At 40.5% G+C, this 20,683-nt stretch overlaps 1 protein-coding gene across 4 annotated transcripts in view; it reads right to left on the minus strand.

The window, feature by feature from the left end:
- HTR3B (5-hydroxytryptamine receptor 3B) overlaps positions 1 to 20,683 on the minus strand; it is a 50,090-nt gene that overhangs the window by 12,352 nt on the left and 17,055 nt on the right. For all 4 annotated transcript variants that reach the window (XM_017883011.1, XM_017883013.1, XM_017883014.1 and 1 more), the window contains 4 exons: positions 3,016 to 3,060; positions 2,585 to 2,694; positions 1,989 to 2,158; positions 1,349 to 1,506 (listed from right to left, as the gene is read on the minus strand). In XM_017883011.1, the coding sequence (XP_017738500.1) occupies positions 1,349 to 1,506; positions 1,989 to 2,158; positions 2,585 to 2,694; positions 3,016 to 3,060 (483 nt within the window). The remainder of the gene's footprint in view (positions 1 to 1,348; positions 1,507 to 1,988; positions 2,159 to 2,584; positions 2,695 to 3,015; positions 3,061 to 20,683) is intronic.

Below are 20,683 nucleotides of genomic sequence, written 5' to 3' on the forward strand. Positions count from 1 at the left end.
TCCCTCCCTCCCTGCCTTCCTTCCTTCCTTCCTTCCTTCCTTCCTTCCTTCCTTCCTTCCTTCCTTCCTTTGTTTTTTTGACAGAGTCTCCCTCTGTTCACAGGCTAGAGTGCAGAGGTATGATCTTGGCTCACTGCAGCCTCCACCTCCTGGGTTCAAGCGATTCTCATGCCTCAGCCTCCTGAGTAGCTGGGATTACAGGTGCACACCACTATGCCCAGCATGTTTTGGTATTTTTAGTAAAGATGGGGTTATGCCATGTTGGCCAGACTAGCTGGAACTCCTGACCTCAAATGATCCACCCCACATGGCCTCCCAAAGTTCTGGGATTACAGGCATAAGCCACCGCACTCGGTGAATGATAGTTTATTTCATCACCACCCCTTAGCATATCCAGAGCACCTTAGTCTAGTCTAAATTTTCCTTCTTATTCCAAAGGTATATTTTTAGGATAATTCATCTTGAGTGCAGTCCTGACCTGCCTGTGGTTTCTATTTTTCAACTGAATCCATTACTTGGCATGAAGGACCACCATCCCCTCACTACCACCACCACTAGCTGACTTTTTGCAGAAAAGAAGAATGCACTGCTGAATACGAATGATGCAGTTTACCAGTTGTGTGAAATTGCTGCAGACCACATGTCAAAACAGTTTCCCAGGGGGCCAAAGAAAGGAGAATGGCTGCCCCTGGAGTACAAATCAGCAGGCTTCACTGTCCTGTATCCCACCATCCCCCAGTTTCATGGCGGACAAATTTCCCTGTGAACAATGCAGCCAAGGGCATTCCCAGGGACGCCTTGGAGGAGTGTGGGTTCCCATCATACTTTTGAGGGGTTAATTATTCCCTCTGATCCAGAAGTTACCAGTGGTCTCTGTGGGTCTTATTGGCTAATCCTGTAAGATATTCAAGTTAATAATATTTTCATATTATGCATCTGCATCTGGAATTAGTTGATAATTTACTCAATAAAAAAATAGGACAATAATGTTGATGAGAAAGTCTTCCCAGTTTGTTGTTGTTGTTGTGTGTGGGTTTGTCTGTGTTTTTTCTGAGTAGCAATTAGAAGCCATCATGTGAGTATGTGTGGAAAGATTGGAGGATTCCTGCTGCAGGGCATGCTTCAGGCCTCTGGTGTCTGTTATCTTCTGGAGGGGCCCAGCATCTCCCACTGAACCTCTGTTCTGTGAAATGCTGGAATGTGAGTGGATGCTCAGAGCCCGCTGAAGTCCCTGTTCTTGGGTGATCATGAATGAGAACATGCAATAGAGCAGAAATTCCTCGGCCCAAGAGAGAAGGCCAAAGGCTGTGGAGAAGTGGGCACTAGGGACAGGTAGTAAAGAACCTACATTAAACTGAATCTGTGCAAATCCTCCAGCGCTGCTCTGCAGGATGCTGTATGTGGAGGACACAGACAGAAGTTCCCACTCACTGTCATTCAAAAACACCTTTTTGTCATGCTTAATATCTTCTGGGCTCCTCAGAAAGGCCAGGTCTACGTCTTCCACTGCAAACAACAGAAACAATTGACTTTCCCAGAGAGAAAGAGATGCCAACATCCACCCACTTTTCCAGCTCCCAATTTGAATCCTTCCTCTTTCTCCTGCCCCCATAGGCACAGTCTCCTTGGCCTTATTTGAATTAGGGGGTAGGGATGCGGAATAAAATCTTTATAGTCACAAAAAAAAAACAACAACTGTGAATTTATAGCTTGGAATACACTCTCTGTAGAATGATGGAGCTTGCCTGCGATTTCTATAATATTATCCGTGGCAGTAGAGGCTTAACACTGTGTTTCCAAAACAACCCCAGTGGGCTACAGCATCATACTTGGTCTGGATTACAGCAGGAACCAAAAAACTGCAAGAAGAGATTCCGATTTTTAAATAGCCAATTATCTGCAAGAATAAAATAGACCTGAAGGACAGTATAATATCATTTCACCTACGTGTACCAACCCAGCATTGATGGGTATCTCTCATGGTTTACCTGTATGCAGAATGCTCTTGAAGGTTAGGCTGCAATTCTGGACATCAAATGGAAAAGCATATGTGTCTAAACTGCATGCGGAGACCACCTGGATGGGCTTAGAGTTCTCAATGGTCCCAGATGAGTTCACATAAACATAGGGAAGGTCAGGGGATCTTTCAATGTCCACACTATATGAAACACAAGAGAACTTGTTGTCACAGAGAGGACATTGGTCATTTCAAAATATAGACGGGATGATCAGGAGATGGTAGTGATCATGAGGTCCATGACCAGCCTAGCCCTGCAAAAACACAATCTCATTTTCCATGAGATTATTCACCCTGGCAAAGATGAGCTTTTCAGTGACAGCCTTGTAAGTTAGCTCATTTGCTGCTATAACAACACAGACATAATAAGTAACCTCAACATTAGTAACCAGATCTGTATCTTAAACAACGTCAACACATGGCACTTCTAACCTGAATACTCCCAACAACATGCTCCCCTTCAACTTGAGAAGCAAAAATGAGCAACACTGACTGAAAGTAAGCAGCAACTGGCCTGACTATGCCAAGGAGTCTAAACCCCACAGAAATACACACTGGCACACTTACAACTCATTGATGATGATATCTGGGGCCCAGATAGCACTTAGAGGTAGGGAGATCTCTCTAATCTCATCAAACAAGCTGGAATTCCAGGATAAAAATTCATCATTCCAGACCTGTTAGGAGTAGCCAAAAAGAAAACTTAATCAAATGTCTGCCTCAGTAAAGAACTAAAGAGACATTTGGATTAATAATCTAACTTATCATCCTCTTGGTTCGATCTGTTAGGAGAAAGGACTTCCCATCTGAATGCTAAAGATGGTAGTCCCAACCAGAAACCAGGGCCATACATCTTAAATGAATGACAATAAATTAGGTCTGCTGCAGATCTAAGGAACTAGAAATACAAAGATAATACCTATTTCTTAAATAACTATATTTTGCAGCAGATCCAGATCAGGAGTGCAGTATATTTAGAAGGAAACATAATTATTTACCTCCCAGTACCATACACTTGTCTTTAATATTTGGTTCTCTGCATCCTGCAAGGCAAAAAGAAAATCCACACCAAATCTTAGAATGTCAATAAATCAAAGGCCAATTCAGCAGCAAGGCAATTCAGAAGAAGAAAATCAAGTCTAACCAAATAATGCTGACATTAAAAACATTACCTAGACTCTTCAATACCTAGGAATTCTCAGATCTTACTTATCATGCACACCTGTTGCTATAAGCTTTACTATTTTATCTATGACAAAACGGCACTTTGCCTGCCCTTGACATTTTGAATGATTTGCTAATCTCTTTCCCATTCTAATTAGTTACTCTACCATTAATCAGACTAAAAAATGTTATGTAGTCTTAGTAATTTGGGGCTAAAAAGACGAGACCAAGCTTTGATTCATAATCAAGATATTATTCATAATCTCTCAATGAGTGTTAACTCAACTGTTAATTGGCAGCCATTCCTGTTAAGTTACCGTATGTTTGGATTTCTCTGCTTGTAAAACAGACTGAATGAGCTTATTATAAATGAAACATATTTTAGATGATATAATAGATGTGATTTCCCATGTCTGCAGTGAGTCCCTGATATTTTTAAAAGACCCCCTAAAACAGCAATTCAAAAAACCCTCCTGGCTGGGCACGGTGGTTCATCCCTGTAATCCCACATTTTTTGGAGGCCAAGACAGGAGGATCCCTGTGATCCCACATTTTTGGAGGCCAAGACAGGAGGACTGATTGCCTGAGCTCTGGAGTTTGAGACCAGCCTGGGCAACACAATGAGGCCTTGTCTCTACAAAAAAAATTAAAAATTATCCAGGTGTGGTGGCACACAACTAGTGGTCCCAGCTACTTGGGAGGCTATTGCTTGAGTCCAGGAGGTCAAGATTGCAGTGGGCCATGTTTGTGCCACTGCACTCCAGCCTAGGTGACAGAGAGAGACTCTGTCTCAAAAAAAAAAAAAAAAAAAAACCCTCCTCACCAATTTTTTCATATCTAATCTAGTAGAGAACATTCTGAAACTCTGATGTTCTTAGGAATTTTTTAAAAAGGGATATCTCACACCGTATATAAACATTAACTCAAAATGAATCATACACCCAAATGTAAGAGCTTAAACTATAAAACTCTTAAAAGAAACCAAAGGAGTAAGTAAATCTTCATGACTTTGAATTAGGCAATGATTTCTTAGACATGACAACAAAAGAGAAATAAATGAGACTTCATCAAAATTAAAAACTGTTGTGCTTTAAAGAACACCATCAAGAAATGAAAAAGACAACCCACAGAATGGGAGAAAATATTTGCAAGTCACATATCTGCTTAGAGGCTTGTATCCAGGATATAAAGCATTCCAGCAACTCAACGACAACAAAAGACAAGCAGCCCTGTTTAAAAATGGGCTGGCTGGGCGCGGTGGCTCACGCCTGTAATCCCAGCACTTTGAGAGGTCAAGGCAAATGGATCACGAGGCCAGGAGATCGAGACCATCCTGGCTAACACAGCAAAACCCCGTCTCTACTAAAAATACAAAAATTAGCCAGGCGTGGTGGCAGGTGCCTATAGTCCCAGCTACTCAGGAGGCTGAGGCAGGAGAATGGAGTGAACCCGGGAGATGGAGCTTGCAGTGAGCTGAGATCGTGCCATGGCACTCCAGCCTGGGTGACAGAGCAAGACTCTATCTCTAAAAAATAAAAATGGGCGAGAGACTTGAATAGACATCTCTCTAAAGTAGATATACAAATGACCAATAAGCACATTAAAAGATGTTCGAGGTCACTGCTATGGGCCAAACTGTCCCCCCAAAACCCATATGTTGAAACCCTAACTTCCAAGGTGTCCATGTTTGGAGACAGGGCTTATAGGGAGTAGTTAAGGTTAAATGATGTCATAGGGATAGGATCCTAATCTCATAGGATTGGTGGCTTTATAAGAAAAGGAAGAGAGAAGGATCTCTCTCTACCATGTGAGTACACGGTGAAAAGGTGACCACCTGAAAGTCAGAAAATGGGCTCTCACTGAGAACCAAATCAGCCAGAACCTGATGTTGGACTCCCAGCCTCCAGAACTGTGAGAAATAAATTTCTGTTGTTTATGACACCTAGTCTGTGGTATTTGTTATGGCAGCCTGAAGTTTCTAATACAATCACTAATCATTAGAGAAATGCAAATCATCAAAACCACAATGAGATACAAACTCACACTCATTAGAATGGCTACTGTTTTTTAAAAAGCAGAAAATAACAAGTGTTGGTGAGGACGGGGAGAAATTGGAACCCTTGTGCACTGCTGGTAGAAATGTACAATGGTGTGGCTGCTGTGGAACACAGTATGGCACTTTCTTAAAAAGTTAAAGATGAAATTACCATATAATCCAGCAATTCCACTTCTGAGTACATACCCAAGAGAACTGAAAGCAGGCGCTTGGACAGATATTTATACACACATGTTCACAGCAGCATTATTCACAATAGTCAAGGGGTAGAAGTAACCCAAGTGTCCACTGACAAATGACTAGATAAGCAAAATATGGACTATACATAAATTGGAATATTATTCAACCTTAGAAAGGAAGGAAATTCTGACACATGTTACGACATGGATGAACCTTGAGAACATGATGCTAAGTGAAATAAGCCAGTCACAGACAGACAAATACTGCCTGATTCCACTTAAATGAGGTACCTAGAGTACTGAAATTCATAGAGGCCGAAAACAGAATGAGTTGCTGGGGTGAAGAAAGGGAAAGTTATTATTGAATGGGTAAAGAGTTTCAGTTTTCACTGTTCACAATAGCAGAAGCATGGAATCAACCCAAATGCTCATTAATGATAGACTGGATAAAGAAGTGGTACATATATACGATGGAATACCACACATCTGTAAAAAAGAATGAGATCATGTCCTTTGCAGAGGCATGGATGGAGCTGGAAGCCATTATCCTCAGCAAACTAACATAGAAAGAGGAAACCAAACACCACATGTTTTCACTCATAAGTGGGAGCTGAACAATGAGAACACAAGGACACAGGGAGGGGAGCAACACACACTGGGGCCTGTCAGGGTCCAGGTGTGGGGAGGGAGAGCATCAGGAAAAATAGCTAATGCATGCTGGGCTTAATACCTAGGTGATGGACTGATAGGTGCAGCAAGCCATAGCACACATTTGCCTATGTAACAAACCTGCACATCCTGCACAGGTATCCTGGAACTTAAAATTAATTAAATTAAATTTTACAAAAAAGAGAAAACAGGGCCGGGTGCGGTGACTCACGCCTTGTAATCCCAGCACTTTGGGAGGCCGAGGTGGGAGGATCACCTGAGGTCAGGAGTTCAAGAACAGTCTGGCCCATGAAACCCCGTCTCTACTAAAAATACAAAAATTAGCCGGGCATAGTGGCACATGCCTGTCATTCCAGCTACTCGGGAGGCTGAGGCAGGAGAATTGCTTGAACCTAGGAGCAGAGGTTGTAGTGAACTGGGATTTAGCCACTGCTCTCCAGCCTGAGCAACAAAGTGAGACTCTGTCTCAAAAAAGGAAAGGAAAAACATATACTCTAAAACATATTTGTCCAGAATATCAATTCTATAAGAAAACATGTGCAGAGAAAAGTAAAATTAGCAGCAATGGTTGTTTTATAATTTGAATTATGTTAATTTTTTCCTCTATGGTCTTATATTCTTCTGTATTTTCTACATGTCTACAATAAGTATATTATAATCAGGAAAAACATTAGTATTATTTATTAAGTTAACAAGCTGTCCCACAAAGAAATATGAATGGCCAGTAATCACATGAAAATGTTTAACCTCAGCAGTAATAAAAGATGGAAAGAATGCTCAAAAAAACAAAAACAAAAAAAAGAGTTTCAGTTTTGCAAGATCAAAGGAGTCCTGGAGACTGGATCATGGTGATGATAACACAAGAATATGAATGTACTCAATGCCACTGAACTGTATGCTTAAAAAGGGTCAAGATGATAAATTTTATGTTGTGTATTTTATGACAAGTAAAAATGATAGTACAAAGTGGGTAAAGGATTTGGCTATATATTTCTCCTAAGGAGATATATAAATGGCCAATAAGCACATGAAAAGATGCTCAATATCATTAGTCACCAGGGAACTGCAAATCAAAACCATGATGAGAAACCACTGTATCCTCACTAAGACAGCTAAAATTAAAAAGACAGACAATAACAAATGTTGGCAAGGATGTAGAGAAGTTGGAGCCCTCAAATATTGCTGGCAGGATTATTAAGTGATTCAGCCACTTTGAAAACCAGTCTGGGCTGGGCTCGGTTGCTCACGCCTGTAATCCCGGCACTTTGGAAGGCTGAGGCAGGCAGATCACCTGAGGTCAAGAGTTGGAGACCAGGCTAGCCAACGTGGTGAAACCCCTGTCTCTACTAAAAATACAAAAATTAGTCGGGTGTGGCGGCGCACGCCTGTGATCCCAGCTACTCATGAGGCTAAGGCATGAGATCACTTGAACCCGGGAGCTGAAGGTTGCAATGAGCCAAGATCGTGCCACTGCATTCCAGCCTGGTTGACAGAGTCTCAGAAAGAGAGGAGAGGAGAGGAGAGGAGAGGAGAGGAGAGGAGAGGAGAAGAGGGGAGAGAAGGGAAGAAGAGGGGAGAGGAGAGGAGAGGAGAGGAGGAAAGAGGAGAGGAGAGCAGATAAGAGAGGAGAGGAGAGGAGAGGAAAAGCAGTCTGGTCTTTACTCAGAAGGTTAAACATACATTTATCATATAATGCAACAATTCTACTCAGAAGTATATAACCACGAGAACTGAAGACATAAGTCCACACAAAAAACCTGTATAAAAATATTCATAGCAGCATTATTTGTGATAGTTAAAAAGTGAAACCAATGTAAACATCTATCGACTGATGACTGGATAAACAAAATGTGATATATCCATACAATCGATTATACAGCAACAAAAAGTAATAAAATACTGATGCATGTGACAACAGGTATGAACTTTGAAAGCATGCTAAGTGAAAGAAGTCAGTCATAAGAGACCATTTATGGTATGATTCCACTTACATAATATGTCTAGAACAGGCAAATCTATAGAAACAAAAAGTAGAGTGTTTGCCTAGGGCTGCTGGGGGTGGAATGTGGGGTGTGACTGCTAATGGATATAGGGCTTCTTTTGAGGTGATAAAATGTTCTGAAATTAGATAGTGGTGATGGTTGTGTAACTCTGTACTAAAAAACACTGAATTGTATACTTTCAATTGGCGAATTTTGTGGTTGAATTAAATCTCAAAAAAACTGCTATTTTAAAAAATGTTTAATAAAGAAAAGGGCAACCATTTTTGAAGACATTTCCGGTAAATTTATAAGAAGGCTGATGCATACTATTAAAGAACTCTCCTTGAACTCATTTTTTTTTTCATTTCTTTCCATATATAATCCATCACTAAAAACTGCATCCTTAAAAGAGAATAAAAGGATGAAAAAACACAAGATGAAGAAATAGGAAATAAAATGTGTAAGACCAGCCTGGCTAACATGGTGAAACCCCTTCTCTACTACAAATATAAAAATTAGCTGAGCATGGTGGTGGGAGCCTGTAATCCCAGCTACTTGGGAGGCTGAGGCAGAAGAATCGTTTGAACCCGGGAGGCAGAGGTTGCAGTGAGCCGAGGTGGCGCCACTGTACTCCAGCCTGGGTGACAGAACGAGCCTGTCCCCCTCCCCCAAAAAAAATTGTAAAACATTTCCCTTGCTGATTTACGTTCAAAACTCAAGAGTCACTTAGGTAACATTTGTATTTCTGTAATATTTAGTACAATACCAAATTTCAGTACATAAAAGTGTTTAGGAAGTTGATGGCATGGAATCAACTAACAGCTCTGTTTTCCTCCCCAGAGCTGGGTATAAGAAATTAAATGGCCAGGCGCGGTGGCTCACACCTGTAATCCCAGCACTTTGAAAGGCCGAGGTGGGCAGATCACGAGGTCAGGAGATCGAGACCATCCTGGCAAACATGGTGAAACCCCGTCTCTACTAACAATACAAAAAGATTAGCCAGGCGTGGTGGTGGGCGCCTGTAGTCCCAGCTACTTGGGAGGCTGAGGCAGGAGAAAGGCGTGAACTTGAGAGGCGGAGCTTGCAGTGAGCCGAGATCCGGCTACTGCACTCCACAGCCTGGGCTACAGAGCCAGACCCCGTTTCAAAAACAAAAACAAAAAAGAAATTAATTGTCCAATTATCTAGCCACATAAAAGTCTATTTTCTTTGTGCACAGGGTCAAGACTATGTACTACTCTGGAGAATTCAGACTGGGTAGGGAGTCAGAAGGCACCACTGATACTGTTGTCCATGTTGATGGCGCACATGGAATTGTGCAGTACACAGACTACACAGTGGCTCTGCGCCAGGTGGCATCATTTGAAAGAGAAACAAGAAACTTTTTAAAATTTCCCCTTTTTATAATCAAGAAAGCAAATTACTACCAAATAAGCATTATTCTTTCTCTTTGAGAAAGAGAAGGCATTAGGAGCACATATATACGGAGTCGCCCTGCTTTAGTGGTTCAACAAGGCCTGGTCTGAGTGAACCTGCTCTACAGATATTTATGGAATTTAAATAGATACTTGGGAAAGGCAAGTTTTAAAGTAGTATAAAAAGTGAAAACCTTGAATTCACAAGTATTTCCCCAAGGAACAGCTTGGACCAGATGGACCAGAGGGGACTCCCAGACAAGACTGGCTCAACGGGAGTTCTGAGTTCTGGTGGCTAAAAACAAAAAAGCCTCTGATGAGAGCTCAGGATTAGGTGACACCACTTCCTGGCTTTTTTTTTTTTTTTTTTTTTTGGAGACAAGGTCTTGCTTTGTTGCCCAAGCCAGGGTGCAGTGGCACAATCATGGCTCACTGCAGCCTCAACCTCCCAGGCCTAAGTGATCCTCCCATTTCAGCCTCCCAAGTAGCTGGGACCACAGATGTGCAACACCATGCCCAACTAATTAATGTATTATTATTAATTTTTGTAGAGACGGGGTGGTGCTATGTTGCGCAGGTTGGTCTCAAGTTCCTGGACTCAAGCAGTTCCCCCACCTTGGCCTCCCAAAGTGCTTGAATTACAGGTGTGAGCCACCGTGCCCAGCCTTCTTTGCAAATTTTACCAACTGAGAGATCATGAAACAGATAGTCTCACCCACTAAAGCACAAAAGGTTCCATTCTAGGCCTGGTTGCAATCAATGAGGTTCCCCACAAATAGAAAGAAAAGTTCAAAATGCAGTTTATATCACTGAGATATATAGTAGTTGACTATGCTTTCACAAGAAATACATTTTTACGTCTATTCAAAGTTCTCACCAGTTTGTTTATTACTGTCATACCCCGTGAATGTGTCTCAGTGATTCAGTTGTATGGCTGGGAGGAGGGTCTCTGTTTTCATGTTTCATTTCACTATCATTTTATCCAGTTGATTCTTCTTAACTGCCATATTGATGCTTTAGCTTGTTTTTCACTTCTTGCCCATTGCTTTGCCACATTACATATAACAATGATGTTAAGAATTTTTTTCTAACATTTTATGGGGGTGTTTGGGAGGATTCGTCATTCAGCCCTGAAGAACACAATGTCAAAAAGTATTTTGAGGCTAAAACTAAAATCTTTTTTTGTCAAAGGAAACAAGTTTCTCAATGCCAGCTGGTGAACATAATTGGTTCTCTGGTGGCATTATTCACAGCTTTTCCCTCTGTGTATCTCGCCCCGTTTTTTTTCTTTAGATACCTTCCATCTTGCTTGTTAAAAGCAAAGGATATTTCAGAGAATTGGAATTCATTAGTCTTCCTAACAGAGGGAGTCTATTTAGATCTAAATTGGTGGTTAGCAAATATACAGATAATTCCCCTACATTCTTATTTATCTTTTCCAGTTCCGGAGACTATAGAAACAGATGCCTCAACGTCTGGCTGGGAGGCTCTAGTCAATGGACTGGAATACAAAGGTATCTGGGATTCGGAATTGACAAAACTCAATAGAAACAAATTGAAACTCTTCACTGTTGAGTAGATTATCTCTATAATCAGATTTCCCTAAGGTACTCATAATACCCAGAAATTCTAAGACAAGACTGTAGTCTTTTATATAAACAAAACAGGAGGCAAAACATTATAATGAAGGTGCAGTGCTGGGCTGAAAGCTCTTCATTCCAAACAAAAGTTGCCAGCAGTTCAGATGCTGGCAGATGCATCCAACAAGTTATCTATTCACATTGGGAGTGTCCTTGTCTGTGCAGAATCTGTGAGTGATTTTTATCAAGTCCTTCAGAACTGTCCCTGCCTCTGGAAGTAACTTTAGGCTTATCCCACCTACATGCAATAGAGACATTTGCCAAGCATTTTTAGAGTAGCCATTTGTAAAGACAATCCTAGAATTGATCCTTGTATTTTTTAATTCATTCATTCATTGGACAAGTATCAATTGAATGTCTTGGAAATCAAATACACAGTGCTGCATGTTATGGAAAATATGAACATGAGTAAGAAAGTCCTTCCCTCAAGTAGCGTACACTACATTAGGGCATATTTTAACATTTTAACAAATAACTGTGTGCATTAAGAAATACACAGACTTGGCTGGGCCCAGTGGCTCATGTCTGTAATCCCGGCACTTTGGGAGGCCAAGGTAGACGGATCACTTGAGGCCAGGAGTTTGAGATCAGCCTGGGCAACATGGTGAAATCAAGTCTCTACAAAAAAGACAAAATTAGCCCAGTATGGTGGTGTACACCTATAGTACCAGCTACTTGGGAGGCCGAGGTGGGAGGATCACCTGAGTCTGGGAGGTTGCAGTGAGCCGAGATCACGGCACTGCACTCCAGCCTGGGTGATAGAGTGAGTCCCCATCTCGAAAGAAAGAAGGAAAGAAGGAAAGAAAAGAAAAGAAAAGAAAAGAAAAGAAAAGAAAAGAAAAGAAAAGAAAAGAAAAGAAAAGAAAGAAGGAAGGAAGGAAGAAGAGGGAAGGAAGGAAGGAAGGAAGGAAGGAAGGAGGAAGAAGGAAAGAAGGAAGGAAAGAGAGAGAAGAAAGAAAGGAAAAAACAGAAAGAAGAAAGAAGGAAGGATGGAAGGGAAGGAAGGAAGGAAGGAAGGAAGGAAGGAAAGAAGGAAAGAAGGAAAGAAGGAAAGAAGGAAAGAAAGAAAGGGAAGGAAAATCCACACAGACTTAAATGGATTTAAAGGAAATGCTCTCACCTTCGAGAAATGAGGAAAAGTTATTTTAAGAGCTGAGATTTGAAGGACTACAGTATTTTGCAGATGGAGAATGAAGAGAAAGACATTTGGTAGGGGAAATAGCAGAATGAATGACTTACAGGCAGGAAACGACCAGGGGTCCAGGTTCACTGTTGTATTGAGAACCTGGAGAAGATAACATAAGATGGTAGACAGGGGTAAAACTAGAGGGGTAGAATATAAAATTTTTTCAGATTTCTGTAAGAAAATTTGCCATATTCAATATGATGACATGTCTAACATAGTCTAATAACAAACAACTCTGGTAGGGAAATCCCACATCTTTAAAAAGATAACAGTGTTCCCCTTACCTACCATAAGGAATCTGATTTTACTTTCTTTTGTCAGGGTAGGAAGAAAGAGAAAAGTATTTTCAATTCGATATACTTGTTCCAAGGGAAAATATTAATATAAATACTTTACACCTTTTCCATTTATCTCCAAATAAACCTCTAAAGGAAAGCCTGATCAATTTTCTTTTTTTTTTTTTTGAGACGGAGTCTCGCTCTGTCGCCAAGCTGTAGTGCAGTGGAGCGATCTCAGCTTACTGCAATTTCTGCCTCCTGGGTTCAAGCGATTCTCCTGCCTCAGCCTCCCGAGTATCTGGAACTACAGGTGCCTGCCACCATGCCTGGCCAGCAATGTTCTTTATCTTAATAAATACGAAGGGGCTGGGCACAGTGGCTTATACTTGTAATCCTAGCACTTTGGGAGGCCAAGGCAGGCAGATCACAAGGTCAGGAGTTCAAGACCAGCCTGGCCAATATGGTGAAACCCTGTCTTTACTAAAAGTACAAAAATTAGCCAGGTGTGGTGGTGGGCACCTGTAATCCCAGCTACTTGGGAGGCTGAGGCAGGAGAATCACTTGAACCTGGGAGGCAGAGGTTGCAGTGAGCCGAGATCATGCCACTGCACTCCACCCTGGGCGACAGAGTGAGGCTCTGTCTCAAAAAAAATAATAAATAATAAATAATAAAAAACACGAAGTCAGAAATGAAAAAGATGAACTGAACGCGATGGTTCAAGCCTGTAATCCCACCACTTTGGGAAGCTGATGTGGGTGGATCACTTAAAGTCAGGAGTTCAAGACCAGCCTGGCCAGCGTGGTGAAACCCCATCTGTACTAAAAATACAAAAATTAGCCAGGTATGGTGGTGGGCACCTGTAATACCAGCTACTTGGGAGGCTGAGGCAGGAAAATCGCTTGAACCCAGGAAGCAGAGTTTGCAGTGAGCCGAGATCGCACCACTGCACTCCAGCCTGGTGACAGAGCAAGATTCTGTCTCAAAAAAAAAAAAAAAAAACTTGAAGAAGTTTTCTATTCAAGCTGTTTAAGACGAGGCTTTTTAGTAAGAGGTATTTCCTGGTATTTAATTAAACAATATTTTCTAAGATCTTAGGGCTAGCACTCTTACTTAATAGGTTAATTGGGAAAATATTGCCACACACAGTAGCTCATGCCTGTAATCATAGCACTTTGGGAGGCCAAGGCAGGTGGATCACTCGATGTCAGGAGTTCGAGACCAGCCTGGCCAACATAGTGAAACCCTGTCTCTACTAAAAATACAAGTTAGCTGTACATGGTGGTAGGTGTCTGTAATCCTAGCTACTTGGGAGACTGAGGCAGGAGAATTGTTTGAACCCGGGAGGCGGAGGTTACAGTGAGCCGAGATCACACCACTGCACTGCATCCTGGGTGACAGAGTGAGACTCCATCTCAAAACACAAACAAACGAAACTGGGAAAAGTGCAATTTGTTGCTTAAAAGAGGGAATTCTGAGCTAGCTGTGGTGGCTCACGCCTGTAATCCCAGCACTTTGGGAGGCCGAGGCGGGCAGATCACCCGAGGTCCGGAGTTGGAGACCAACATGGCCAACATGGTGAAACCCTGTCTCTACAAAAATACAAAATTAGCCTGGAGTGGTAGCACATGCTTATAATCCCAGCTACTTGGGAGGCTGAGGTAGGAGAATCGCTTGAACCCAGGAGGCAGAGGTTATGGTGAGCCAAGATCACGCCGTTGTACTCCAACCTGGGCAACAAGAGAGAAACTCCATCTCAAAAAAAGTAAAAATAAAACAAAATAAAATAAAATAATAATAAAAGGAATTTTGGGGGGTACCATTTAAATATTCCTATTTACGATGAAACAATTGATTAGGGGTTTATCTAAGTTGGGGGAAAATGACACCAAAGTAACCTGTATCAGTAAAAGGAAAAAAATTTAAACTTTGTACTCTTTTTGGCTTTTTTTTTTTGAGATGGAGTTTCATTCTTGTTGCCCAGGCTGGAGTGCAATGGCGCAATGTCAGCTCATTGCAACCTCCACCTCCCAGGTTCAAGCAATTCTCCTGCCTCAGCCTCCCGAGTAGCTGGGATTACAGGTGTGCACCACCACACCCGGATAATTTTGTATTTTTCTAGTAGAGACGGGGTTTCTCCATGTTGAGGCTGGTCTCGAACTCCTGACCTCAGGTGATCCGCCCGCCTTGGCCTCCCAAAGTGGTGGGATTATAGGCGTGAGCCACCATGCCAGGCTTAGACCTTGTACTCTTAAGTTTCACATTTATTTTTTCATTGATTTAAATGGCTAATTCTCAGTCCAAAAAAAAAAATCAAAGATTCTGATTCACTGCTAGCACTAAGATAGTAACATAGAAAAACATCTCTATTAAAATAAATTGAAAATGAATCATTAAATTATTGTAACAGATTACCTTAAAATAATAACATCATTTTGTGAGTATACTTTGTATGTAAATGTAAAATTGAAGATAAAAGTAGCACAAAAGAAGTGGGAGCAGATACATGGAATTTTACTGTTGTAAGTTTCATACATTTTATGTGAAGTGTCAAAATATTAATTCTAAGTACACTGCAATAAGTTAATGATGAATATGGAAATTCCTAAGGCAAAGTCTAAAAAAAATACAAAGATGGATTGCTAAAAAGCTAATAGAGGAACTATAATCCCAATATTTAAAATATTTTAAATATTTTATTATTTAATATTTACTAAAATTTAAAAATTATGGAAAATAAAGTAGGATATGAGGAAATAGAACCAAAAACAGATGGAGACAACTAGAAAACAAATAGCAAGAGGTATTGGCGCAAATGAGCTAAACATTTCCACTAAAACGCATAGATTGGCTGGCTTAGTGATTCATGCCTGTAATCCCAACACTTTCAGAGGCCGAACAGGCAGATATCTTGAGGTCAACAGTTCAAGACCAGCCTGCGTCACATGGTGAAACCCCGTTCTACTAAAAATACAGAAATTAGCCAGATGTGGTGTGCATCCGTATTCTAGTGCTTGGGAGGCGAGGCAGAGAATCACTTGAACCCGGGAGCAGAGGTTGCAGTGAGCTGAGATCAATGCCACTGCACTCCAGCCTGGGGGACAGAGTGAGACTATATTAAAAAAAAAAAAAAAAAAAAAAAAAAAAAAAAAAAAACAAATGCATAGATTGTCAGACTGGTAAAAAAACAAAAAAAGAGCCCTAACCTGGAATAATATTCAGCAACAAAAAGAAATGAACTATTGGTGTTCACAACGACACAGATGGACCATAAGGGAATTGTGCTAAAGGAAAAAAGCCAGTCTCAAAGGTAATATATTGTATGATTCCATTTCTATAATATTATCGAAATAGCCTAAAGATGGAGAGAAGATTAATGGTTGCCAGGGGTTAGGAGTCAGCAGAGAGAAAGGAATGTGGCTGTAAAGGAATAGCACCTGGGGGCCCTGTGGTGATGATCCAATTATGTACTTTGATTGTGGTGCTGATTACAAAAAGCTATACCTGTAATAAAATTACATAGAACTACACACACACACACGAGTACAGGTAAACTGGAGAAATTGGAGTAAGCTCTATAGAGTGTACCAGTGTTAATTTTCTAGTATTGACACTGTACTATATATATGCAAGATGTTAACAGTAGGAGAGATTGGGTGAAGTGTACACAGGGCCTGCCTATATATTTCTTTTCAGCATGTACCTAACTATATATTGTCTACAAGAAATGGCTTCAAATACAAAGGACATCAAATGACACAAATAGATTGAAAATAAAAGGATAGCCAAGAATATGCCATGTGGGAAGTCAGCATAAGAAAAACTTCATAAAAGGGAATATTATTGGAGATGAAGTGGAGCGTTTCATAACAGTAAAAGAATCTGTTTATTAAGAAGACTGGGCACAGTGGCTCATGCCTGTAATACCAGCACTTGGGGAGGCCAAGGTGGGCAGACTGCTTAAGCTCAGGAGTTAGAGACCAGGGTGGGCAACATGGCAAAACCCCATCTCTACCAAAAATACAAAAACCACCTGGGTGTGGTGGCATGTGCTTGTAGTCCCAGCTACTTGGGAGCCTGAGGCAGGAGAATTGTCTGAGCCCGGGAGGTTGAGGCTGCAGTGAGACACAGTCATGCCACCGCACTCCAGCCTGGATGACAGAGTAAAATATTGTCTCAAAAAAAAAAAAAGAAAATATATATATATATATATATGTATATGTATATGTCTAAATGTGTATGCACCTAATAACATAGCTTCAAAATACATGAAGCAAAAGTTGACAGAACCAAAGAGAGAAATAGACAAACTACAATCATAACTGGAGATTTTAACATACCACTCCATGAAATTAATAAAACAACTAGAGGAAATAAAATAGAAGATTTCGGCCAGGTGCAGTGGCTCACACCTGTAATCCCACTACTTTGGGAGGCCAAGGTGGGCAGATCACCTGAGGTCAGAGTTCAAGACCAGCCTGGCCAACATGGTGAAACCCCATCTCTACTAAAAGTACAAAAATTAGCTGGGTGTGGTGGCAGGCACCTGTAATTCCAGCTACTAGGGAGGCTGAGGCAGGAGAATCACTTGAACCTGGGAGGCAGAGTTTGTAGTGAGCTGAGATCCTGCCTCTGCACTCCAGCCTGGGGGACAAGAATGAGACTTCATCTCAAAAAAAAAAGGATTGCAACACCACTATCAACCACATTTATTGAATTAATATTTATAGAGCAGTATAACATTCTGTTCAACATTGTACTGGAGGTCCTAGTCAGAGTAACAAGACACTAGAAGAAAACAAAGGTATAAAGATTGGAAAGAAAGAAGTAAAACCGTTTTTCCTCACAGACAACATGATTTTCTACACAGAAAATCTGAAAGAATCTTCCAAAAAAAAAAGCCTCTTTTTTTTTTTTTGAGACGGAGTCTCGCTCTGTCGCCCGGGCTGGAGTGCAGTGGCCGGATCTCAGCTCACTGCAAGCTCCGCCTCCCGGGTTCCCGCCATTCTCCTGCCTCAGCCTCCCGAGTAGCTGGGACTACAGGCGCCGCCATCTCGCCCGGCTAATTTTTTGTATTTTTTAAGTGGAGACGGGGTTTCACTGTGTTAGCCAGGATGGTCTCGACCTCCTGACCTTGTGATCCGCCCGCCTCGGCCTCCCAAAGTGCTGGGATTACAGGCTTGAGCCACCGCGCCTGGCCAAAAAAAAGCCTCTTAAACGAAAAAGAGATGTCAGGGTCACAGACTCCCAAACCAATATATAGAAATCAACTGTGTTTTTGTATGCTAGCAACAAACAACTAGATTCAAATTTAAAATACCATTTATAATAACAAAAATGTGAAATACTTAGGATAAATTTAACCAAATGTATGCAAAACACTAAAAATGATGAAACATTAATAAAAGAAGTTAAAGAACTAAACAGAGAGATACACTGCATGTATGGACTGGATAACTCAATATTGTTAAGACGTCAATTCTCCTCAAATTTATCTACAGATTCAATGCAGTACCAATCAAAATTCCAGCAGTTTTTAAAAATAGACATTGATGAGTCAACTCTAAGTTTATATAGAAATGCAAACAACCTAGAAAAGTTAAAACAATTTTTAAAAAGAAGAATAAGATTAGAAGTTCACATTATCTTATTTCAAGACTTCCACAATGCTACAGTAATCAAAACAGTAGAAAGACAAACATCCAGATTAGTTGAATAGAAGAGTCTAGAAATAAGCTCAGAGTACATAAATAACTCTTGTAACCTGATAATAAAATAATAAACAACCGAACTTTACAAATAAATAAAAGATTTGAGCAGACATATTACCGAAGATACACAGTTGGCAATTGGCAAATAAGCACGTGAAAAAATGTTCAACATGCTCAAATGTTAGGGAAATAAAAATTAAAAACTACATTGAGATACTACTGCAAACCTACTACAACGGTTAAAATTTTAAAGATTGGGCCCTGCGCCGTTGCTCATGCCTGTAATCCTACCACTTCAGAAGCTCAAGGCAGGTAGATCACCTGAGGTCAGGAGTTCAAGACCAGCCTGACCAACATGGCGAAACCATCTCTACTAAAAGTACCAAAATTAGCTGGGCATGGTGGTGAGTGCCTGTAATCCCAGCTACTCAGGAGGCTGAGGCAGGGGAACCACTTGAACCCAGGAGACAGAGGTTGCAGTGAGCCAAGATCACACCACTGCACTCCAGCCTGGGCGACAAGAGCAAGACTCTGTCTAAAGAAAAAAAAAAAAAATTAAAGATTGACAATGTCAAGGAGTAATGATTATGTGGAGAAACTGAAGCTCTCACACATTGCAAAATGATAACAGCCACTTTGGAAAACAGCTGGACAGTTTCTTATAAAATTAAACAGACCCATCATACAAGTAACCAATACTATACCTAAGCATGTATCCAAGAGAAAGAAAAACATATGCAAATGTTTATAGTGGCCTTATTCATAATTGCCCCCAAATGGAAACAATTCGTGTGTCCAACAACTGGTAAACAGATAAATTGTAGTGCATCTGTACAATAAAATACTACTACTGAGTTATGCAATGATATGGATAAATCTCAAAGGCATTATGCTAAGTGAAAGAAGTCATGCACAAAAGGTAAAATAACATATAATTCAATTTATATAATATTCTGTATAAGCCAAAACTAGAGGGGAAAAAAAATCAGATTACTGGGTCCCAGAGACTCTGTCTGTCTCTTGCCTCTGTCTCAAATACACAAAGAAAGTAAGTAGAAGAAAAGAAATATGTAAAGATATCTAAAGAGCATGGGAGGTTGAGGCTGCAGTGAGCCATGATCACGCCACTGCACTCCAGCCTAAGTAACAGAGTGAGACCCTGTCTCAAAGCAAAATAAAACAAAACAAACACACACAAAAAATGACAAAGCCCAAAGTTGGTTCTTTGAAAAAAATGAAATTGGTAAAACTATGACAAGATGAGTCAAGGGAAAATATGAGAAAACACAAATTACCAATATGAGACACAAAAGCCATATCACTAGAGATCCTATGGGCATGAAAATAATAGAAAAAAAATGAACAACTAAGTCAATAAATTTGACGAACTGGATGAAAGAGACAAATTCCTTAAAAATACAAATTAACAAAACTGACACAAGAAAAAATTGAATATGTGTAAATAAAGTTGAATTTGCATTTGACTACCTTCCCACAAAGAAAGCGCCAGACCCCTGTAATTTTACTCATAAATTCTATCAGACATTAAGGAAGAAAAAATATTCACATTACACAACGCCTTCAGAAAACTGAGAAGGAAACAATTCTCAACAATTCTGTTTTAGAAGGCCAACACAATCCTGATACCAAAACCAGATGAGAAGACTGGAGTCTAATGCCCCTCATCAACAAACATGTAATATATATTAATTAGAAAATAAAATTCAATACAAAAATTAGCCAGGTGTGGTGGTACACACCTAGAATCTCAGCTACTTGGGAGGCTGACGCATGAGAATCGCCTGAAACTAGGAGGTGGAGGTGGCAGTGAGCTGAGATTGTACCCTGGACTCCAGCCTGGGTGACAGAGCAAGACTGTCTTAAAAAAACAAAATTAATTTAATTTAATTTTAAAATTAAAATCTTTAAAATTTAAAAAACAGTTCATTAAAATGGACTCATTCTCAGCAAACTATCGCAGGAACAGAAAACCAAACACTGCATGTTCTCACTTATAGGTGGGAATTGAACAATGAGATCACTTGGACTCAGAAAGGGGAACATCACACACCGGGGCCTACTATGGGAGGCGGGGGGGAGGGATGGCATTGGGAGTTATACCTGATGTAAATGACGAGTTGATGGGTGCTGACAAGTTGATGGGTGCAGCACACCAACATGGCACAAGTATACATATGTAAAAAACTTGCACGTTGTGCACATGTACCCTAGAACTTAAAGTATAATAAAAAAAATTTTTTAATTAAAAAAATTTTAAAAACAGTTCATTAAAATGGACTCTGTCACAGTCCATTTTTTGTTCCTATATCTGAAAACCTGAGACTGTGTAATTTATTTTTAAAAAATTATTTTTTGCAGTTCTGGAGG

Source organism: Rhinopithecus bieti, unplaced genomic scaffold, assembly GCF_001698545.2.
Source record: "Rhinopithecus bieti isolate Rb0 unplaced genomic scaffold, ASM169854v2 scaffold_11964, whole genome shotgun sequence".
NCBI classification, from domain to species: domain Eukaryota; kingdom Metazoa; phylum Chordata; class Mammalia; order Primates; family Cercopithecidae; genus Rhinopithecus; species Rhinopithecus bieti.